Source organism: Genypterus blacodes, unplaced genomic scaffold (genome assembly GCF_046128005.1).
Source record: "Genypterus blacodes isolate CSIRO-AG114 ecotype Tasmania unplaced genomic scaffold, CSIRO-AGI_Gbla_v1 ptg000003l_1, whole genome shotgun sequence".
Classification (NCBI taxonomy): Eukaryota; Metazoa; Chordata; class Actinopteri; order Ophidiiformes; family Ophidiidae; genus Genypterus; species Genypterus blacodes.
In genome coordinates this window covers 2,625,828-2,650,727 of record NW_027466817.1, presented here as the reverse complement: position 1 = coordinate 2,650,727, position 24,900 = coordinate 2,625,828, and the positions used below count along the sequence as shown (strand labels likewise).

General features: G+C 41.7%; 3 protein-coding genes across 3 annotated transcripts; all 3 read right to left on the bottom strand.

The window, feature by feature from the left end:
* Positions 1-15,294: 15,294 nt before the first annotated feature.
* On the bottom strand, positions 15,295-16,890 carry LOC142992117 (trace amine-associated receptor 1-like). Its single transcript, XM_076142419.1, has 2 exons — positions 16,873-16,890; positions 15,295-16,287 (listed from the first exon to the last, which is right to left on the bottom strand). Exons 1-2 carry the CDS (start codon positions 16,888-16,890, stop codon positions 15,295-15,297), a joined length of 1,011 nt encoding a protein of 336 aa, XP_075998534.1.
* A 1,917-nt stretch (positions 16,891-18,807) lies between these two features.
* Positions 18,808-20,207, bottom strand: LOC142992107 (trace amine-associated receptor 1-like). The gene is made up of 2 exons (XM_076142407.1): positions 20,190-20,207; positions 18,808-19,800 (listed from the first exon to the last, which is right to left on the bottom strand). The coding sequence occupies exons 1-2, from the start codon at positions 20,205-20,207 to the stop codon at positions 18,808-18,810; spliced, it is 1,011 nt and encodes a 336-aa protein (XP_075998522.1).
* A 1,612-nt stretch (positions 20,208-21,819) lies between these two features.
* LOC142992099 (trace amine-associated receptor 1-like) lies at positions 21,820-22,881 on the bottom strand. Its single transcript, XM_076142395.1, has one exon. It carries the CDS (start codon positions 22,879-22,881, stop codon positions 21,820-21,822), a length of 1,062 nt encoding a protein of 353 aa, XP_075998510.1.
* Between the last annotated feature and the right edge of the window lie 2,019 nt (positions 22,882-24,900).

Here is a 24,900-nt window from a genome sequence, read left to right as displayed (position 1 = left end):
TTGTTAGAAACCTTAGGTTAGAGTGAGCACCACCCACTGTATTTTTGGGTGCTTAGCACCTGCTAGGGGGGTGGGGTATTGTTTTCTGTTGTATTTTTATTCCGTGCCACTAACAGTCCTCCTTGATCCCTTTGTTGCTTGTTGTTAATATAAACATTATTTAATTGATATTGTTTCTTGGTGTTGTATCCCTGCACCCTCACCTAAGTCTGTTGCCATATGTTGCGCCCTTCCCCTCTGAGTCACTACAGGGACGTAACAAGCATGCAGTTATGAGACATTTTGGAGGGTGGTAGGACAGGAGATGGCAGAGGTGAGGAAGGACTGTCAGGGCAGGGTAAATTGGTAGGGCTGGGGGTGAAAATATCAGGGGGAAGATGTTATGGGAGGCTCAGCAATAAAAGTAAGTAATGGCCCAAGAAGAGGCTGAAGAAAATATTTGGAAAAGAGCATAAAAGAAGATGACTTTGGAAAAGACTCTACACCTATTTATCTGGTCCCAGACCAGGGTGTTTAAAGGCACGGAAGCAATCATCATTGCCGGCTGCGCAAGTTTTAATTGGGTCACGGATCAGTTTTGGACAATCTTTTTGTTGTACATTCGTGGCATTACTACTAACCTTATGTTCCAGAACTCGTCTATCTATCTCTATCTACTATCTGTACTACAAAAAAGTGTCAAAAAGCGCAGATTATTAACAAATATGATGGGATTCTGTGGGAGACTCTAAGCACATGTCTTACTCCTTAGTTGCTCAGTAGCACTGCCCAGGATCAGAGAGGTTTGCATGTTGTGCTTGTGGGCATTTTGGAAACATGGCGTCTCCTCTAGTCATGGCACATACTGTATGTCAGCAACTATGTTCACTGTCAAAATTACAACATGTAAAAATTCAACAGCCCCAAACATGGGGAACTAGAGCATGGATGAGGACTAAAATGGTGGCTACACAAAAATAAAGTTCAGGAGCAATATTTAATAACAAAACTCTATTGTCAAGGTAGCAAAAGGAAAAGCAAATCATTTAAGTCCCTCGCACAGTACTGCAGTACAGCAGAGTCACAGGGATCTTACCCTTCTTGACATACTGCATCTACAATGCATTTATTGTCCACTTTAAGGTTCAGAATTCTAACTTCATAGAGCTATAATTTGTCATATTCCTCTCTTTAGGCCTCAAACCCCTGCTGATGTATGCAAGGGTATATTTTCCCTCCCTGTAGATAATAAGTACACACAAAAGGGGTACGAAGTACATACTGTACATACTATGTACTTCGTACCCCCCTTATAGTTTGTACTTATCTTGTACTTATTATCTACTTGCATTCTTTTTCATTATTGCACTAGTTGGGTGATTTCTGATTTCTGGGTCTTGTTTTTTCATGCTGTACTGTAACTGTTGCACAGTGATTTCCCTTCGAGATAATAAAATTTCATCTTATCTTATCTTATACAATGGGGGAACAGTACATGACATTATAAGTATAAAAGGAGGACAAGGTTACAAAGTGCAAATGTGCATCTGACTGTGAGGTATGAGTAATTACAATCTATACAACTACAGCATACACGTGTGTGTATATATGAAGATACACAGCAACGTGTAGTGCGATATACTATAAAGTGACAGTGAAGCAGGTTGCGGGGGGGTCAGATCCCTATGTCCCCACCATCCCTTCACGACCTGAGGTATTTATTATAGAGTCCGAAGGCCACAGGGAGAAAGGATTTCCTGTGGCGTTTGTGGTGCTTTTGTATGAGGCCAGCACCTGGTGGAGAGGGTTGTAGCCAGTGATGGTTCTCATGCCACTCCACACCTCCCTCAGGTTGTTGTGCTGAAGCTTTCGCTCCAGCTCCCTCCTGTAAGTGTCCTTGCCCTGTTGGATCTTTCCCTTCAGCAGCCTCTGGGCGCGCTTCATCTCCTCCCTATCACTGACGCGGAGGGCTTTCTTCCTCCTATTCAAGAGGGCCATGATATCTCTGGTCACCCAAGGTTTGTTGTTGGGGAAGCAGCGTACAGTCTCTGTGGTAACAATACTGTCTACACAAAAGTTGATGTACCCTGTTACACAGTCTGTGAGATCATCAATGTCCTCTCCATGCGAGTCACAGAGCACGTCCCAGTCGGTAACCTCAAAGGTGGCGAGAGACAAAGTCAGGTTCAGGCGTAGATAAGAGGGCTTGAGACGGGAGGCGAAGTCGGGTTCAGGCATGGGTCGGTACACGGGTAGCTCAGGATCACGAGAGGAGTATTGTCACAGGCTGGGAAGCCACGAACGATAGGCATAAGACAGCGGAACGGAAACAGAAGTACGCAGGTCACTGAAGCACGCAGGTCAGACACAACGTAACATTAGCAACGATCCGACGAAGGACACATGTAACACAGGGGTATATATACACACCAGACAGGGGAGGAGACAAAGAGACACAGGTGAAACACATTAGGGAAGACAGGTAATCACAAAGATGGGAAACACATCGGCAGCAAGGAAAGACACCAGGGACATGGACAAGACAGAGTTTCACAATAAAACAGGAAGTGCACAAGACAGAACCTGACAACAGCCTTAGACTCACAGCGAGCAATTCAATGTCTGGCCTATACAAACGTTCTTTCACAGTGACATGACCAGGATTACACCATTTGTTGTTAATAAAAATAGCAAGCCCCGTCGACATTCACGTTGGAGTCCGGGATGTCCTCGTGGAGCCATGTCTCCGTGAAACACAAAACACTGCTCTCACGATACACCCGCTGAGTCCTCACCAAGACCGCTAGCTCGTCCGTCTTGTTAGCTAGCGATCTCACGTTCCCCATGGTGATCGAAGGGAGATATGGGCTGTATCTCCGTTTCTTCTCTCGTTGTTTCACCCCAGCCTTACATCCCCTGTACTTCCTTCTCAACTCCTTCGGGATCTGGGCTTTTCCCGTGCCAACACGGTCGGCGGAAGACAAACCAACTGACTGCGCGTGTATACAAAGACTTTGCCGTAGTGTTGATCAAAGACGGCCACGCGGTTGAGAAGAAGTGTCCTGAAAAATGAGGAAAACAAAGACAACTTTCCACAGCATTGTGATACAGTATGATGTTAGGGAATCACTAGTCAACCCTGACGTAACTGATTAAGCAATAAAAAACACAAAACATTAATAGAAAACAGCTCAAAAGGCTAGAAATGGAGAGAGCGCAACTGTTGCTGGCTGCCGCTTGCACAGCGCTGGAACCGGAAGACGAGGGGAACCTGTGCCAGTTTGTCTTGTAACGTCCTGTCAAGTTCAGTGTTCAAGTCCAAGTATTGTCAAGCCTAGCTTTTGGCCTCATGCTTATTTTTGTAAAGCCTTGTTTATCAAGAAGTAAAGGATATTTCTGTTGTTTGAATCTCGTCTTTGAGTCAAGTTTTGGATGGGAATGGCAATGGGCAAACAACAAAACAAAAACAAACACAACTAACAAAACAATGGGAGTAAACGAGCATTGTCTTAGCCTGTAATCAGCCAGTAATTAATACCGTAGGGCAGTGGTTCTCAAACTTTTTACATCGGGTACCACCTCAGAAAATATTTGGCTCTCCAAGTACCACCACTATGGCCGTTGTTAAAATACAGTAGTGTAGGCCTACCCTATTCAGCTGCTATGCATAATACACACAGGAAGCACATTTATTCCTCATAACAATATTTTTTAATTTGACCTTTGTCAATCACAGCCACATTGTACACATTGGTAATAGAACAACTCTCCTATATGGGGCAGGGGGCAGTCCCTCTTCCACCCACAGCATGTTCAAACACACACACACACACACACACACAGCATGTGAGAACATTTATGATAACTGCATTTCATTCACAAACACGCATACATACAAATACTTCCGCGTACCACGGGTGGGAGCCCACGTACCACCGGTGGTACGCGTACCACAGTTTGAGACTTGCTGCTGTAGGGGACAAAGATTAACTAGATAGTTTGCTTTCTGTAACAAGGTTAGTCATACACCAAAATTGCCTCAGCTGTCAAAGTTGTTTTTATGTAGTTAAAATGGTTATTTAATGGTGTGATATATTTTTTAGTATGTTGATACTCTCCCACAAGGCCCATTTTGTTCAGAATCAGAATAGCTTTATTCGCCAATTACGTTCTTGGCACTACATTCAAAAAGTATTTGCTAAGATCATTGTGGTGTAATAAAGGCAAAAACACAGCAAACTGATTTTATTGCAGTATATCAGAAAGTACCTCCTCACTTTATTTTATTCCGCAAAGTTGCTGTCACTGAAGAATATTCAATGGATGCAACAAATCCTCAAAACAACTGCATGTAAATATAAATTGATTATTAGTAACATTGATAACACATTGCATTAACAAAGTAAACTTAACAGTGCTACTGTGCATTAATAATAGACATTGACGGCATAGCTGCTATAAGGTTGCAGACTCTAGCTAAGTAACAATAATCAGTTACACACCATTTTATTCAAATGTGACCATTGGGTAGACTAAAGTACATTTATCCTTCATCCCTGTTACCTCCCGCAGTAACAACATAAGCGACCATAATTTCCAAACCGGCTTCAAACATGGTCCAATGTGGGTTTCATTTCAAACAACTATCTGACCACTCAGCTGCACGCCATAAAGAGATTCAGGTTATCGGTGTTACCCGAGGCCAAAGGTAAAGCCCCATTTTCAGTGTATTGACTTAAGTTATGATACTGAACTGGATACATGCACTTATTATCTGATTCACAGAGGGCCACTGGTTATGTGTGTCACACGATGCCGAAGATGAAGCAACCAGCACTGTCCACAAGGTACAATGCAAAGCACAACAGATTGGCTCAAGCGAAAGAATCTCAGACAAGTAAGAATGACTTCTTGTAATCATCATTTACAGAGCATTAAAAAAAACTCGGCCTTTTGGCACCTATGTCCTGTTGTTTGACTAGAACTTAGTTTCACTTACTCTTGTTCTCTCTGGACTAGATCTTTACTTGTGTTAAATCAAAATCTCATCAACAGCGCGATGTATAAAAAGCCCCCGCTAAATGAATAAATGTAAATCTAATTTCTAGTTGTCTAGTTTCTTGTCTCTATACATGTAATGTGCATAAAAAACAACTGAGTGAGGAAAAGAATCACATTCTTTCTTTCTTTTCTTAATTAAAAATATGGCCATTGCCTTGAATGAAGTACATGGCTCAGGTGTGCAGACTGGTAATCAGAAGCTGGAGAGTGATCAGGCAGGAAACTTTACCCGCACTACCGACACACATACACACACAGACAGACATGAGAAAAGGGAGAGAGGGGAAAGGGGAACACAAGCAAAACACCTAGAGACGCGACTGAGCCATGACTTCAACCATTTTGTTACCTATTTACCCAAATATTCCATCTTCATAGACATTGATTGAAGTGATTTATTCTGTGAATAGTTTAGTCTCTGAAATGTCAGATTTAAAGATGTTACCTGAGATGAATAATCGAATTGCCTTCCTGAACCAACTATAAAATAATCCATATATTATGGGGTTTAGTGTAGAATTCAAGTACCCCAGCCACAAAAGTGTCTCAAATACGGCAGGTGGAATTGCGTAGTTGATATATGGATGAATTACATTGCATATAAAAAATGGAGTCCTAAAAGAAAGAAATGTCCCCATGATGATAGCAAGTGTTTTAGTGGCTTTTGTCTGTGATCCAGATATTTTTGTTGAATTATTGCAGGTTATACTCTGTATACTGCGTGCCTGCCTCAGTGCCACCAGGAAAATCTTGAGGTAAACACTCAGCATTATAACTCCAGGCATGTAAAAGGAGAGTACTGATCTATCAGACTGTACTTGATAGTACAGTCTGAACTAAATCACATGCACCCCGACATACAACGTGGTTATAGTAGTACTCGTCAATTCCCCATGTATTCAGCTCAAGAAAAATCATACCAAAGCCTGTCAGTGCAGAAACACTCCAACTGACCAGAATCATTATCACTGCAACAGGAACCGTTATCTTCCTTGTGTACAGCAGAGGTTGACAAACAGCAAAATATCGGTCAACTGATATGAATGACAGATTTAGAATTGAGGCTGTGCACAGCGTGATATCAGCACTCATGTAAACTCTACACAAAAAATCACCAAAGTACCAGCAAGTCTCTACACATCGAATCATAGCAGGAAACATTACCATTGTCCCCAAAAGGAAATCTGACACAGCCAGAGACAAGATGAGATAGTTTGTTGGAGTGTGGAGCTGCTTAAAATAAGCAATTGAGGCACTGACCAAAATGTTTCCGAACACTGCTAGGATTACTGCGCTACACAGAATCAAATAGAGAGTGATGCGTATGGGCAAGGGGTAGGTAGTCTTCACACATGAATTGTTTGCTGATGCATAGCAGAGTACCGGCTCCAACTGTATGGAAGGAGAGTGGAATCAAAAAACAACAATTGTAAATGGCCTTGCTAGATGCTGCGCTAGCTATCCAAACAGCTAAACACGGAACAAGAAGAAACTCCAAAAGACGGATGGTTTGTTGAATTTACTTCAGCAGTTTCCTCATTTCCATTCCTTCTTATCCTTATTTTTTGTGAAACTGTAACAATAAACAACCAGGAAATGTACATTACAATAAGTTGCATATAGATTAATAAGTTGCAAGTAGCTCAAACGATAAATCACGGCAGTTAACATGGCGATTAGCAGCGGAAATTAGCATATGAAAAGCGGACTCATTAACATAACAATAAAGCGCTAAATACATGCAAACGTACACCAGGTTAGTACAAAAGTAACATCACAGATTACTTAGCATGTAATACTTACAGACAATGCTTTAACAAACACCAAAGGGAGAAACCAGGAGTGAAGAGCGGCCATGTGAAGAGCAAACTTTCTTCTTCTACTATTACAAAAGAATCTTAAATAAAAGCGACCACTAGATGGCGTATTTCAGCGATGTATTAACATGAAATGTTCAAAGACAGTAACATAACACTCCCCGCCTGGGATAATAACTTTCCCACATTTAAATAATCAGTCACTGAATTGCTCGGGGGAAAAGAGCAGAACCACTTCTGTAACAGGGCGAGAAAAAGTCTTTTTTGTGCCTGCCTGAGAAGTAGTAACTTCGATGATTGACATGGGCCACTCGTTCCTTTTGGCCTGAGAGTCCTTGAGCAGAACGATGTCTCCTTCCCTAAGACCTTGCTTCTTATCCTGCCATTTATGGCGCAGCTGCAGCGTGTGAAGATACTCGCGTCTCCATTTTGACCAGAAGATATCAGCGAGACTCTGAACTCTTTTCCACTGTTCTTTCAGAAGTATCCCCTTTTCGAAGTTGCCAGGAGGTGGTGGTGTAGATCCTGTTTTCAGAGCAGCATAGACGGCTTGAGAATAAGAGGTGACTCAGGGTCAGTAGACACAGGAACGAGAGGACGAGCGTTCATGATGGCGCAGACTTCAGCCATAAATGTAGACAACAGTTCGTGCGTCAAGTGTGCTTTTTTACATTCTTGGAACATGGAGTTGAGGATGCGTCTGGCAATCCCGATCATCCGCTTCCAGGCACCGCCCATATGTGATGCATGGGGGGGATTGAATATCCATGAGCAATCTTGTTTGTTCAGGTAGCTTTCAACATCTTTGATGGAGAGATCTGTCTCATCCATTTTCAGTTTGTGAGAGGCGCCAATAAAGTTTGTGCCGCAATCGGATCTGATTTGCTTTGCAGGACCTCTGATTGCAAAGAGACGTCTCAGAGCGTTAATGAAACTGTCTGTGCTCATTGTTTCTTCGATATGCACTGCCCTCGTAGACATGCAGGAAAACATGACGGCCCACCTTTTGGAGTTGGCTTGACCTCCTCTTGTGCGACGTGTAAAGACGTCCCACGGCCCGAACACAACCACACCCAGGTAAGTGAAGGGCGGTGCGACCTGCATCCGTTCAGGAGGTAAGTTTCCCATTTGTTGACATTCAGTTTTCCCACGTAACTTCCTGCAAGTGACACACTTGAAAAGAGCTGAGCTGATGCTTCGTTTGGCTCCGACCAACCAGAACCTGGCTGCTCTTACTGCACCTTCCGTGAAATGTCTCCCCTGATGTTTCACAGTTTCGTGGTAGTGGCGTATCAGGAGGGTGCCCAAGTGGTGTCTGGCCGGAATCATCAGAGGGTGAGTGATGTCGATGCCCAGTTCAGATCGTGTGATTTGGCCCCCAACTCTCAAGAGTCCCTCACTGTCCAGGATGGGATGCAGCTTCCAAAGGCTGCTAGAGGGGGGAATCTTTCTCTCGTCTTGGATACATTTAAGTTCTTCTTTGTAGTACTCACCCTGAACACTCTTTATGACACAAATCTTTGCCTTTGCCATTTCTTCTTCTTTAGGTTGACAAAGGTGCCAGCTGCAGCAGCTGGATGCTTGGTTGGAGTGGTTGAAGGAGCTGGCAATGTGAATCAAGTGGGCTATTGCTCTGATGAGGGTACTGTACCTGGAGAACTTTTCAAAATATGTTGGGCTGATAGTCGGTTTTACGACGTGTGTCCGGTTTGTTGTCACCAGGGGGCGTATCCCTGTGTCAGCAGTAGGATCAACAAGGTCGTAGTTATCTGGAGAAGGCACTTGCGCTGAAGGTTGTAGAAGAAAGGCTGGTCCTTCTAACCATGTTGTGCTGCTCAGTTGGGCTGCTGTCACAGAACAAGACCCATAGTCTGCTGGGTTGAGTTCAGATGGAACGTACTTCCACTGATTGGGATATGTGGACTGGAGGATGCGCTGGACTCTGTTATGCACGTACACATAGAATCTTCGGGTCTGGTTGTATATGTACCCTAGCACAACTTTACTGTCTGTGTAGTACTCAATGTTGTCAAATGAGATGTCCATTTCTGCTACTACTAGCTCTGCGACTTCAACCGCGAGCACTGCAGCGCATAACTCCAGTCTTTGGATTGTGAGGCCTGATGGAGGAGCCAACTTAGTCTTTCCAAACACAAATCCAACTTCTGTGCTCTCTGGCGTGGATACTTTAATGTAGGCGACCGCAGCGATGGCTTTCACAGATGCGTCGGCAAATACATAGAGTTCTTTCCTTTGAGCGTTAGTTGTGGATAGCGCGGTGTAATGACGCTGTATTTGGAGGCTTTGCAAATCTTGGAGAGAGTCCTTCCACTTGCACCACTCTGCTTTTGTGTCATCAGGAAGAGGTTTGTCCCAGTCGTCTGTTAAACTTGTAAGCTCCCTGAGTATTTGCCTGCCCTGGATCGTGATTGGAGCGAGGAACCCGAGGGGGTCGTAGAGGCTATTGACCGTAGAGAGGACGCCTCTGCGAGTAAAGGGCTTTTGATCCTTGTCGACTTTGAATGTGAAAGTGTCTGTGCCTACATTCCACAACAGTCCTAGGCTGCGTTGCATTGGGAGATCTTGAGCGCACAAGTCTAGGTTTTCAACGTCTTTGGCTCTGTCCTCTGGAGGAAAGGCTCCCAAAACTGCAGGTCGATTGGAGGTGACCTTGTGTAGTCTGAGATTTGAGGAAGCGAGAGCCTGTTGTGCCCGCTTTAAGACATGAACTGCTTCTTGCTCAGCGGGAAATGATTTCAGAGCATCATCAACATAGAATTCTCGCTCTATGAATGAAACATCGGTTCCAAAGTCCGCTTCACCAGTAGCTGCTGCTTTCTTGAGGCCGTATATGGCGACGGAGGGAGAGGGAGTGTTCCCGAAGATGTGCACACGCATTCGATACTCGATAATTTCGGAGGACATGCTGTTATCTTTGTACCATAAGAAGCGGAGGAAGTCTCTGTGGTTCACTTTTACGACGAAACAGTGGAACATGTGTTCAATGTCAAGGGTTATGGCCACTTGCTCTTTCCTGAACCTCATGAGCACTCCGACAAGACTGTTATTGAGGTCAGGGCCCGTAAGAAGCACGTCGTTGAGAGAGACTCCTTCATAAGGGGCACTTGAGTCGAACACAACTCTGATCTTCGTAGGCTTTTTTGGATGGTTAACTCCAAACAAAGGTAGGTACCAGCATTCCTGATTATGGGCTAGAGATGGCGCCACTTCAGCATGTCCTCTGGTGAACATGTTCTCCATAAACTCTAGAAAGTGTGCTTTCATTTCAGGCCGTTTTTCCAGAGTTCGCCTAAGTGACATGAGACGATCGAAGGCCAGCTGTCTGTTGTTAGGTAGACGTTGTCGTGGCGACCGGAAGGGCAGTGGACCAATCCAGCTATTGTCACTGTCCTGATAGAACTCAGAGTCCATTATTTGGAGAAACTGCATGTCTTCAAATGATGGCGCAAGTTTGTGGTCATCAGGTGTGCGTGCAAAAACTTGCTGACCAATGCTGTCCACGTTACATCCTGAGGCTTGGAGGCTGTGACAGAATTCAGGAGTTTTTGTGAATGTCTCTTTGACAGTTATTTGACTGTTACATGGCGGAAGTAGACTTGCACGACCATTCTCCAGAATGAAAGTCTTGTAGCTGTTTACTTGTGGGGGTCTGTGTACTCCATCCAGATAGACGTCACCAACCACGACCCATCCTAAGTCGAGTTTCTTAGCAAATGGGGAGTTTCCTGGGCCGTTAATTTGCTTTCTGACTTTGTGAACTCTCAACACGTCTCTACCCAGCAGGAGGAGTATGTCAGCGTCAGGGTCCAAGGCTGGGATCTTCTCTGCGATCCGCTGCAGGTGAGTGTGATGACAAGCAGCTTGCGGGGTAGGTATTTCGGAGCTGTTATTGGGAATGTTGTTACATCCGAGGAGCGTTGGCAGAGGAAGACTTAACTTTTCGTTCACTGACTCCACCATGAAGCCGCAAGCTCTTCTTCCTGATACTCCCGTGAGTCCAGCACATGTCTTTAATGAGTAAGGGTAACTTGCCCCTTGGATCTGAAACAACTCGAAGAACTGGGAACGTGCAAGAGAACGGTTGCTCTGTTCGTCCAAGATTACGTACATTCTCTTTGTCAGTTCTCTGTGGCCAGCAGGATACACATTTACGAGTGTGATCTTGGAACATTCCCTGGCACTCACCCCTTCTCCACACACCTCAGTACACCGAGAGGTGACTTCTTGGACATCTGCTTTGTCACTCTCCCCGCCGTGCTGTGGGGGAGGCGGCGTTTTAGACTCCTGTGGTGCTGGACTTGGATGGAGAGCAGAAATATGGTTATTGCTGTTACACTCTGTGCAAGTGATTTCTGCAGTACAGTTCTTTGCGAGATGATCAGTAGATGAGCAGCAGCGAAAACAGATGTTGAATTTCCTGAGAATCTGTTTACGTTCTTCCAGAGCTTTTTCTCTGAACCCTCTGCAGCGTTTTAAAGGGTGGGGCTTGTTGTGAATTGGACACTGTTTGTTGGGGCTTACTGCACTTTTGATCTTTTCCGAATCAGTTTTGTCTTGTTCTTGAGTTTTGTGGACAGATATTGGCACTTTTGAAAGCCTTTCTGACACATGTTTTCTCTCTTGTAGTTGGTTTGAGCTGTGGAGGGTGGAGCTGGGGTCAGTCCTTGTTTTGGCCTCAATGCGAATGAAGTTGACAAACACAGTGAAGGGAGGAAAACTGACGCCGTGCTCACGTTTGTACTTTGAGCCATATGACATCCACTTCTCTTGCAGATTGTAGGGCAATTTTTCAACTATTGGTTGGATCCCCCTGGATGTGTCCAAATAAGCCAAACCTGGTAAGTATCCATCTCGCTTAGCTGCTTTAAGCTCTAACATTAAGTCAGCTAGGTCACAGAGTTTGAAAGGCTCTCTATGTGTGATTTTAGGAAAGCTCTCTACCTTCAGAAAGAGCGCGTGCTCCACAGCTTCTGGAGAGCCGTAGACTTCTTCCAGCCTGTTCCAAGCCATGGCTAAACCCGCTTCAGGACATCTGATGTTAACAGCTTTCATCTGCGGCCATGTACCTCGGTAGGATCGTGACAACGTACTTCCTGTTTAGCGAACTTTCTTCTTCTACTATTACAAAAGAATCTTAAATTAAAGCGACCACTAGATGGCGTATTTCAGCGATGTATTAACATGAAATGTTTAAAGACAGTGACATAACAACAATGGCATGAGAAATCTAAAAGCAGCTGTGCAACATTTGAACTTACTCATAAAGTGTCTTATATTATAAAACATTATAATGTCTAAGGTATTCCTAGGACTCAAGGTCCAGTTTGGTGCAGCCTGAACAAAAAAGATGCTTTTTTTAAACAAACTCAGTGCTCAGGATTTCTCATCAAATTCACTGTTCAAACGTAGCTGTAACAAATCAAAGTGTTTCCATTCTGGGGAAAAAGCTAATATAACAACTGATGTTACTCAGATTAGTTAGGTATTCAGATAAGAATTGCAAAACTATAACAGCAATAACAAACTTAGTCTCTACTTGGCAAAACGCAAGCAATAAAACTACCCAGTTAGAATCATCTAAAAACCAAAACAAAAAATATCACCTAAATACAAATTCAAAAATTGCAATGGCAATTACACAGATATTCTAAACATAAACTGTACATGACAGCTCCCCAATAGCTCACCTCATACACCAACTCCTGAGATGGATGTTTCTAAGGCAAAAGTACTTGTGCTTTATATATAGATTTATCTTAAGTCCTCTCTGGACTTAAGCACAGACACACGGAAGGATGTAGTGTTGTGGCCAGATCAAGTAAGACAGCCTAAGGAAAAAAGTTTAATGGATTACACTGCACCTACTGCTCTGCCATGTTCAGTTTGGCATTTTGTTACCCCCAGCAATGGAGGTTATTGACAGTGATGGTTGGTTTGTCTGTCTTTCTGTTTGTTTGTCAACAGGATTGTTCCAAAATAAGTGATTTTCATGAAACATCAGTGCAAGTTGGAATTGATCCAGAGAAGAACTCTTCCGGCACTTCACCCCTCTGCTTAAAAACCCCCATGCACAGGTTAAAATGGCCACCTCTCATCAGATACCTGTAAAAACTTTAGGAACCCTGTGTAATAAATTATCAAAGTAAACCCTACTTTGGTCTCGACCACCGTGCATTTGAGTAGCAAGGGTATTGATTTTCTCTATCCATATTTCATTGTTTTTACTCTTCCCTGTACAATTTTGAGTTTCCTATATTTCATTACTACGGAAATGATTCAGTTCATGGCCAAACCGTTAAACTGTGCATTTGAGTTCTGATCGGTTGTATTACTTTACAACCTATAACAACACTATCTTGTGCACTCCTCTAGTTTATTCTCATAGACCATTAGATGAGGGTGCCGACTCGGCCAAGTGTGCAACGGCGCACTTGCCGGTGTCAGCTAACTTTTAACGATATGCTAAAGTTTTTGGAATGCCATGCGATCTACCCACATTACCTTCGCGATCGACCGGCCGATCGCGATCGACGTATTGGGCACCCCTGTCCTACACAGTCCTACCTGAATTATTCCACCTCTTAATACCAAAATTATGACGCCATGGTTCTAGAAACTATACAATTTGACAGAAACGCAGTGTAACCGGGTGTTGCATCACCTTAACATAGTCAAGTACAACAGAGTTATATTAATATTTCCGAAGCATTTATAATCAATAAATCTGCATTTACAATTAAGAGTGTTAAGATAAAAACTTTAAGATCGCTTGGATTGCCAGCGTCGAGGTTGGCAGTTCTCTTCTCACGATGTCTAGCTCTTCTTGAAGAGTTAGTCTTGAAAATGGCGTTGTAATTATATCTGCGACCAAATCGATCTCTTCTCCTCCTTCAGCCATTGTAGGTTGAAAAAAAACAGCTTGTAGAAATCTACACAAATTAGCACGTTCAAGTTCAGTTTGCTAGCTCTGCATAGCTCTGCCTCTCAATAGTGCGTATCCAATCAAAAGACGTGCATGTGCTGACGTTATCGTACACCTGCTAGATGGCCCGTAGTAGCCAACTTGAAATATGATTGGTTAACGCCACAGTTTCGTTTGCGTTCACTTTAAGCTACAGGCGACCGCACTGTTAATTCTGAAGGCCTAAGGGCAGATTTCATGGACCCTGGCAACACATTTAGGCCGAAATATGATTGGATAAAAGATCTAACATAAAGCCCAGCCCCCTCCAAATCTCGTTATGAGGCTGGAAGCAGAGCAACCAAGACGAAAGCTATGAAATAAGAGATTAGATGGGGAATAAATTAATACTTATTTGTGGAAAAAATATATCAAAAATACATTTATTCTGATGATGTTTAGGCCAGCCTTGCTGGTCCTGACAGCCCACCAATGCATACAATGTCTCAAAGGGCTTTAAGAGGCCCACAACAGGACACAGTTCCAGACTTAGCCCAGAGCTGTCTAGGAAGACAAGAAAAAGAAAAACCCTGGGAGAGGCAATTCAAAGAGAGCTTCCGTCTCCACCAACAGTCAGGTGTGCAATAGGAACTGCAGGTGGAAAATAATACAGCAAAAGATGACTAACAATAATAATAATAACAATAACATGATCATGGTGGATGGACTTTCATTGACCCATTAAACAACCTGCTGGCATAGGGAGCCACCTGGCATGGAGACAGCACAGCAGCCAGGAGAACTGCAGAACAACATTCAGGTTGCGGGTAAAAGTGTAGTGTGGTGAAAAGAGTAGTTTTTTTAGACTATATTTAAAGACTGCAAGAGATTTTCCTCTTTAACAAGTGCAGGAATTTTATTCCAAAGAAAAAGGGTATGGTACAAGAACTCTCTGATTCCATTAGTTTTTTCCCATGGTTCATTTCATTCATTGATTCATTGATAAAGTATAAGATCTAGCCATATGAGAGCTGGCGCTGTAATGGACAACAGGTGATCTGAACACAAAATTGTTTATAACTTGCAAATTGGAAGGCTCCTATCTATATAGACTATATCAACACGTTCAATCAATACAAATTATACAATCAGCATGGGCCACAGCTTTTTCTACCATTTGCTTTTGACACAAATTTGCAGTCTGCCCAAACTAGTCTCTGGATGCTTTTACTTAGAAACATGTAATTGCCCCAAAACAATTCTTTGAAATGTCCTTTTATGATACGCATGCACATACACACACACACACACACACACGTTGTATATACACACTTTATATAGGTTAGGTCAGTTGCTGCTCTGCTGATTAAGTCATTGGCCATTGTCAATGGCACATTGCCCCAAATTGGTCATCTGCAGGAAAGAACACATCAAAATGTGCTTGAGAAATAAATGAACCATTTTGTTACCTATTTACCCAAATATTCTACCTTCATATACATTTCCTGAAGTGATTTATTCTGTGAATAGTTTAGTCTCTGAAATGTCAGATTTAAAGATGTTACCTGAGATAAATAATCGAATTGCCTTCCTGAACCAACTATAAAATAATCCATATATTATGGGGTTTATTGTAGAATTCAAGTACCCCAGCCACAAAAGTGTCTCAAATAAAGCAGGTGGAGTTGAGTAGCTGATAAAGGGATCAATTATGTAGCATAAAAAAAATGGAGTCCAAAAAGAAAGAAATGTCCCCATGATGAAAGCAAGTGTTTTAATGGCTTTTGTCTGTGATCTGGATATTTTTGTTGAATTCTTGCAAGTGATACTCTGTATACTGCGTGCCTGCCTCAGTGCCACTAGGAAAATCTTGAGGTAAACACTCAGCATTATAATTGCAGGCATGAAAAAGGAGAGTACTGATGAGAGTGTACTTGACAGTCCAGTCTGAAGCAAAACACATCCACCCTCACATGCTATGTGGGTATAGTAGAACTCCTCAATTCCCCAAATATTCAGCTCAAGAAAAATTATTCCAAAGCCTATAAGAGCTGAAATACTCCAACTGACCAAAATCATTATCACCACAACATGAACCGTTATCTTCCTTGTGTAGAGCAGAGGTCGACAAACAGCATAGTATCGATCAACTGATATGAATGACAGATTTAGTATTGATGCTGTGCACAGCATGATATCAGCACTCATGTAAACTTTACACAAAAAATCACCAAAGTACCAGCAAGTCTCTACACATCGAATCATAGCAGGAAACATGACCATTGTCCCCAAAAGGAGATCTGACACAGCTAGAGACAAGATGAGATAGTTTGTCGGGGTGTGGAGCTGCTTGAAATAAGCAATTGAGGCACTGACCAAAAGGTTTCCACACAATGTTAGGATTATTGTGCTGCACAGGATTATGTAAAGAATGATACGTGTGGACAGTGGGTAGATGGTCTTCACACATGAATTGTTTGTTGACTCATAGCAGAGTACGGGCTCCATCTGTATGGAAGGAGAGAGGAATCAGGACATCAGGAATGGAATGAGATACCTAAAAGCACCTGTACAACATTTGATATTGAATTTACTCATAAAGTATCTTGTGTAAAAAATGATAAGGTCTAAAGTCATTCAAGGACTCACAGTCCACTTAAGTTTTATACAGCTTGAACAAAGATGATGCTTTTTGTATCTTAAACTCCTAATTTACTAAGTCGTGATTGTGACAAAAAAAGGGTAACAAATGATGAACTAATTAATCATTTGCACAAAGACAAAAATATAATCAAATTGCAATTACAGATATTTTAAACATATACATCACAGCAGCAGACAATCATCAATGAACAATTCCTAACATACTTACCTCACTGCAAGAAGGATGTTGTAAGGCAATTGAAAGCATGTGCTGGTGCTTTATACATAGAATTCTCTTCAGTTCTCTCTGGGCTTAAGCTCAGACACACTGGAGGATATAGCGTAATGGCCAGATCTAGTAAGACAGCCTACGACAAAATGTCTGTCCCAGTGGAGCATGGACTACACAGCACCTATTGCTCTGTATTGTTCAGTTTGGCCTTTTGTTACCCCCACCAGGGAGGTCATTGCCACGGATGGTTGGCTTGTCTGGCTGTTTGTTTGTCAACAGGATTATTCAAATCATTGTATATTGGAATTGATCTAGGGAACCCTTTAAATGTAGGCAGTGATCCAGATCTGGATCCCAGGCATAGAGCGTGGGTAAGCTCAGTGTAAGAAAATTTGTTCGAATGAATTACTATTTCAGTTGGATGAATGAATTCATTTGTTTGAACAATTTAAGTAATTCATTCAAACTTATTTATAATGTGTACACACTGATTGACTAATGTGGTTTCTTTCCTTTTTGTTTCTCCCTTTTATCTAGATTTTGATTCCCTACACATATGCAGAGACAGACGCAAAATGGTAGAATTATAGGCCCTGGCACATGAAATTCTCCTAATGCAGTTTCGAATGCTAAAAGTGGGAGAGGAAGCAGAACTTCTCACATGTGCCTACAGTCTTTGTCGGGGAAGAAAGGCAGGAAGTAGCATACAGTATATTAGGATTTTGTTAGCGGACCCAAAGGATCAATCTTGGAAATAGCATAAAAACCTATGTGGTGGGATGCACTCCAAACTGCATGTAGAATAAAGGGAAAAACCTAGAATCCTGAAACTCCATGTATGTAAAACAGGCATTATGACACATATAAGTCTAATAAGTTATATTTATGATTGTTAGTGTAAGCACAAACACAGCCTTTTCACTTTGAAAATGGAATTTCCCTCAATTGAAAACTTCTAACTGTGCAGGTAGTGGAATGTCTAGTTTTTCCCATGTTTCATTACATTCACATTTATATACATTATATTTACATTTACATTAAGTCATTTGGCAGTTGCTTTTATTCAAAGCAACATACATATGAGATTTGAATACAACACAAGCAAAGATCTAGTCCAGAGAGAACAACAACAGTAAATGCCAAGAAGACAAGTTCTAGTTGAACAACAGGACATAGGTTCCAAAAGGCTTAGTCTGAAGGAGGTCTAGATGCATTATACACCTCCTCCAGGTGTTTTTTTTGTTGTTTTTTAGATAGACATTAGGTGTGATGGTGTTCATGAAAGAGTTGGGGTCTTTAACCTTTTGGAAGGACCACAAAGGAGAAATGTTTGGCTAAAGATTTAAGGCCTCATGGTGGTGGTGGCACCAGGCACCTTTGTTGTCAGAGCAGAGTGTGAGGGAACTCAAAACTGAATGAGAGATTTCAGATAAGTGGTTGCCATCTTATACGATGCTTTATAAGGTGAGCATATTTGATGTTGGTAGCGAATGGAGTGCTATGAACGAATGAAAGACTAGGCAAGCGGCCACAATCTGGATCATTTGTAATTAAGAGATTTAAGATTTAAGATATTTTATTCAAGTCATTTTTGCATGCAATTGACAGAAATCACACACAATTGAAATTTGTCTTGCACCCTCCACATATCACACACACAAACACATGCACTACAGAGGGGGTGCAGGGCAGCCATTCTTCGGCGCCGTGGAGAAGTTGGGGGTTCGGTGCCTTGCTCACGTGCACCTCGGTAGTGCTCTGGAGGCAGACTGGCAACTCACCAGCTACCAGTCTGCTTACTTGGTCCACATGGGGGACTTGAACCGGCGACCCTCCGGTTCCCAGCTGTCCGGCCCAGCGGACTGAGCTACTGCCGTCCCATGTAATGGACATATTTGAATATACATTTTATATACAGTATACAGTATATACATATAGTAATGTATATAATGTATAAATAGGAAAGGTCTGTTGTTGCTCTGCTGCTGTCTGATTTGTAGAAGATGACATCATTGGCCATTGACATTGGCCCATGGTCCAAAATCGGTCATCTGAAGGAAATGACACATTAAAAGGGACTTGAGAAATGAATAAACCATTTTGTTACCTATTTACCCAAATATTCCATCTTCATAGACATTTCCTGAAGTGATTTATTCTGTGAATAGTTTAGTCTCTGAAATGTCAGATTTAAAGATGTTACCTGAGATGAATAATCGAATTGCCTTCCTGAACCAACTATAAAATAATCCATATATTATGGGGTTTATTGTAGAATTCAAGTACCCCAGCCACAAAAGTGTCTCAAATAAAGCAGGTGGAGTTGAGTAGCTGATAAAGGGATCAATTATGTTGCACATAAAAAATGGAGTCCAAAAAGAAAGAAATGTCCCCATGATGAAAGCAAGTGTTTTAGTGGCTTTTGTCTGTGATCCGGATATTTTTGTTGAATTCTTGCAAGTGATACTCTGTATACTGCGTGCCTGCCTCAGTGCCACCAGGAAAATCTTGAGGTAAACACTCAGCATTATAATTGCAGGCATGTAAAACGAGAGTACTGATGAGAGTGTACTTGAAAGTCCAGTCTGAAACAAAACACATCCACCCTCACATGCTATGTGGGTATAGTAGAACTCCTCAATTCCCCAAATATTCAGCTCAAGAAAAATTATTCCAAAGCCTATAAGAGCTGAAATACTCCAACTGACCAAAATCATTATCACCACAACATGAACCGTTATCTTCCTTGTGTACAGGAGAGGTTGACAAACAGCATAGTATCGATCAACTGATATGAATGACAGATTTAGTATTGATGCTGTGCACAGCATGATATCAGCACTCATGTAAACTTTACACAAAAAATCACCAAAGTACCAGCAAGTTTCTACACATCGAATCATAGCAGGAAACATGACCATTGTCCCCAAAAGGAGATCTGACACAGCTAGAGACAAGATGAGATAGTTTGTCGGGGTGTGGAGCTGCTTGAAATAAGCAATTGAGGCACTGACCAAAAGGTTTCCACACAATGTTAGGATTATTGTGCTGCACAGGATTATGTAAAGAATGATACGTGTGGACAGTGGGTAGATGGTCTTCACACATGAATTGTTTGTTGACTCATAGCAGAGTACGGGCTCCATCTGTATGGAAGGAGAGAGGAATCAGGACATCAGGAATGGAATGAGATACATAAAAGCACCTGTACAACATTTGATATTGAACTTACTCATAAAGTATCTTGTGTAAAAAATTATAAGGTCTAAAGTCATTCAAGGACTCACCTCCACAATAATTCCTCACATACTAACCTCACTGCAAGAAGGATGTTGTAAGGCAATTGAAAGCATGTGCTGGTGCTTTATACATAGAATTCTCTTCAGTTCTCTCTGGGCTTAAGCTCAGACACACTGGAGGATATAGCGTAATGGCCAGATCTAGTAAGACAGCCTACGACAAAATGTCTGTCCCAGTGGAGCATGGACTACACAGCACCTATTGCTCTGTATTGTTCAGTTTGGCCTTTTGTTACCCCCACCAGGGAGGTCATTGCCACGGATGGTTGGCTTGTCTGGCTGTTTGTTTGTCAACAGGATTATTCAAATCATTGTATATTGGAATTGATCTAGGGAACCCTTTAAATGTAGGCAGTGATCCAGATCTGGATCCCAGGCATAGAGCGTGGGTAAGCTCAGTGTAAGAAAATTTGTTCGAATGAATTACTATTTCAGTTGGATGAATGAATTCATTTGTTTGAACAATTTAAGTAATTCATTCAAACTTATTTATAATGTGTACACACTGATTGACTAATGTGGTTTCTTTCCTTTTTGTTTCTCCCTTTTATCTAGATTTTGATTCCCTACACATATGCAGAGACAGACGCAAAATGGTAGAATTATAGGCCCTGGCACATGAAATTCTCCTAATGCAGTTTTGAATGCTAAAAGTGGGAGAGGAAGCAGAACTTCTCACATGTGCCTACAGTCTTTGTCGGGGAAGAAAGGCAGGAAGTAGCATACAGTATATTAGGATTTTGTTAGCGGACCCAAAGGATCAATCTTGGAAATAGCATAAAAACCTATGTGGTGGGATGCACTCCAAACTGCATGTAGAATAAAGGGGAAAACTTCGAATCCTAAAACTTCATGTATGTAAAACAGGCATTTTGACACATATAAGTCTAATAAGTTATATTTATGATTGTTGGTGTAAGCACAAACACAGCCTTTTCACTTTAAAAATGGAATTTCCCTCAATTGAAAACTTCTAACTGTGCAGGTAGTGGAATGTCTGGTTTCTCCCATGTTTCATTACATTCACATTTATATACATTATATTTACATTTACATTAAGTCATTTGGCAGTTGCTTTTATTCAAAGCAACGTACATATGAGATTTGAATACAACACAAGCAACGATCTAGTCAAGAGAGAACAACAAGAGTAAATGCCAAGAAGACAAGTTCTAGTTGAACAACAGGACATAGGTTCCAAAAGGCTTAGTCTGAAGGAGGTCTAGATGCATTATACACCTCCTCCAGGTGTTTTTGTTTGTTTGTTTTTTAGATAGACATTAGGTGTGATGGTGTTCATGAAAGAGTTTGAAAGACAGAGCAGGAGTCAGCGGCTCAAATAGAGTTTGGTAACTCTTTCCTCCACCTAAGGACCACAAAGGAGAAATGTCTGGCCAAAGATTTAAGGCCTCATGGTGGTGGTGGCACCAGGCACCTTTGTTGTCAGAGCAGAGTGTGAGAGAACACAAAACTGAATGAGAGATTTCAGATAAGTGGTTGCCATCTTATACGCTGCTTTTTAAGGTGAGCATATTTGATGTTGGCAGCGAGCAATAGAATGCTATGTATGAATGAAAGATGAGGCAAGCGGCCACAATCTGGATCATTTGTAATGGACATATATACAGTATACAGTATATACATATAGTAATGTATATAATGTATAAATAGGAAAGGTCTGTTGTTGCTCTGCTGCTGTCTGATTTGTAGAAGATGACATCATTGGCCATCGACATTGGCCCATGGCCCAAAATCGGTCATCTGCAGGAAAGGACACATTAAAAGGGACTTGAGAAATTAATAAATGACCATTTTGTTACCTATTTACCCAAATATTCCATCTACATAGACATTTCCTGAAGTGATTTATTCTGTGAATAGTTTAGTCTCTGAAATGTCAGATTTAAAGATGTTACCTGAGATGAATAATCGAATTGCCTTCCTGAACCAACTATAAAATAATCCATATATTAAGGGGTTTACAGTAGAATTCATGTACCCCAGCCACACAAGTGTCTCAAATAAAGCAGGTGGAGTTGAGTAGCTGATAAAGGGATCAATTATGTTGCATATAAAAAATGGAGTCCAAAAAGAAAGAAATGTCCCCATGATGAAAGCAAGTGTTTTAGTGGCTTTTGTCTGTGATCTGGATATTTTTGTTGAATTCTTGCAAGTGATACTCTGTATACTGCGTGCCTGCCTCAGTGCCACCAGGAAAATCTTGAGGTAAACACTCAGCATTATAATTGCAGGCATGTAAAATGAGAGTACTGATGAGAGTGTACTTGAAAGTCCAGTCTGAAACAAAACACATCCACCCTCACATGCTATGTGGGTATAGTAGAACTCCTCAATTCCCCAAATATTCAGCTCAAGAAAAATTATTCCAAAGCCTATAAGAGCTGAAATACTCCAACTGACCAAAATCATTATCACCACAACATGAACCGTTATCTTCCTTGTGTACAGGAGAGGTTGACAAACAGCATAGTATCGATCAACTGATATGAATGACAGATTTAGTATTGATGCTGTGCACAGCATGATATCAGCACTCATGTAAACTTTACACAAAAAATCACCAAAGTACCAGCAAGTCTCTACACATCGAATCATAGCAGGAAACATTACCATTGTCCCCAAAAGGAGATCTGACACAGCCAGAGACAAGATGAGATAGTTTGTCGGGGTGTGGAGCTGCTTGAAATAAGCAATTGAAGCACTGACCAAAAGGTTTCCAAACACTGTTAGGATTATTGTGCTGCACAGGATTATGTAAAGAATGACACGTGTGGACAAAGGGTAGATGGTCTTCACACATGAACCGTTCGTCGACTCATAGCAGAGTACCGGCTCCATCTGTGTGGAAGAGAGAGGAAATAGGTAATGGAATGAGATATCTAAAAGCAGCTGTGCAACATTTGACATTGAACTTACTCATACAGTAGCCTGTGTTATAACACCTAAGGCCTGAAGTCATCCAAGGACTAAAAGTCCAGTTATGTTTGATACAGCTTGAACAAGAAAGATGCTTTTTATCTTAAACAAAACACATGTTCAAACAAACAGTAGCTGTTACAAATCATATTGTAGTCATTCTTGGGGGAAAACGATATAATAACATGATCTTATTCAGTTTTTTAGTTAGTAATTCTGGTAAGAAATGCAAAAACTGTCAAACTATAACAGCAATAACCAACATAGTCCCTAATTGTCAAAGTTTAACCAATTAAACTATGTAGAATCACATAAAAAAATGTATAGAATCCCCCAAATTCAAAAAAGTTTTATACTTGTCATATTATTTCAAAGGCATAACTGTGACAAAATTATCTAAGAAATTATAAACTAATTAATCACTTGCACAAAGACACAAATCAGCAATAAATTGTGAATGGCATGAATACATAATGCAATTGCAATAACACAGATATTCTCACCCCAGCCGCACAAAAGCATTAGTGCAAAATCCCTCACACACTAACCTCACTCTGAGATGGATGTTCTAAGGCAAAAGTACGTCTTGTGCTTCATATATAGAATTCTCCTCAGTCGTCTCTGGACTGGAGCTCAGACACTCTGAGGGCAAATTGTAGTGACCAGATCTAGTAAGACAGCCTAAGGAAAAATGTTTAAGAGTCTTCCCCAGGGGTGCCAATGATGGTTGGTTTGTCTGGATGTTTGTCTGGCGAAGTAATTCATTTGAACAGATTCATACAATTGTAGGCCTTGGCATATGGAATTTGCATCTGCAGTTCAGAACTTTCCTGCATGTTCCTACAGTCTGTGTGGGAGAGGGCAGGCAGGAGTAAAATACTGGAGAGAAAAAACTGTACAGAGACAAAGATTTTGACTGGGAGACACTGAACTTGGTAACTTCAGTTTAACCACAAAATGATTGATGATACTATCAATCTCATGAGGCCTAATGTAGCAGAGGGACAGTTTTCAAAGGAACATCTCTACAACAAAGTAGACAACCAGACTTAGACAATTGATCCACTATGGTGAGAATGATTCATTTACCTTGGCAAAGTGGAAGTGCTGTAATGAAGTCTAATGCAACGTGAGACCATTGTCAATCTGGAACCGGCAGGGACCGGAGCCAACCTTTCTGCGAGCACATACGTACAAGCTGGGAAACATGTGCCCACTGGAGGCCCAGAGAACAAACTCAATCTGGTCAATCAGGTTTCCGCCACTCTACCACTGCCTGAGACATAACAGGATCTGTCTTCACTTCCCTTCCCTTCTCGAGAATGTAACCCATAAAAGCCATGGAAGGCACGTGAAATTCACTTTCATTTCACACTTCCTGCACTCCTTAAAGAGGCAGACTCTCTTGAGGTGTCTACCTTTTTCCTTATATATTAAGGTTTTCTCTGGTGTTCATCATTAACTAGGGCTTAGAAGATATCAGAGGTGTTTGTGAGGCCAAAGGACATGTCCAGATTATAAGTTTCCAATGGTAGTGTTAAAGGCTGTTTTCCACTCATCTCCTCTTCGGATCCTGACCAGATGGTCAGTGTTTCTGAGGTTCAGTTTTAAAAGAATTATGGCTCCCTGCTGAAGCAAGAGGCAGAGGACACTTCAGCTTAATGGTGATGATATTAAGTCTACTGTTATCTGATGCAAGGGCAAGTTTCTTAGTGACAAAGAAAAAATCTGCACCAACAGGAGAACAGGATGGTTTGATGATAGCAGCAGCTAAGGAGTCATGTGTGTATCTTTCCATGGTTTCTCTTCCTGGGCAGGACAACTGCTTTACATCTCAATTTGAGTTGCATAACAGGTTAGGGGTACAAAGGATCTTACACCCATATTGGTTGTGTTTCACAATGAGAGAACATGAGTGCTCTGCAAAGGGCCAGGATTTTTGCATTTGACCTTTTGGTTTGTCGGAAACAGATAATGCTGCCTCCAACTAAACTGTTTTGTCTATTTGCA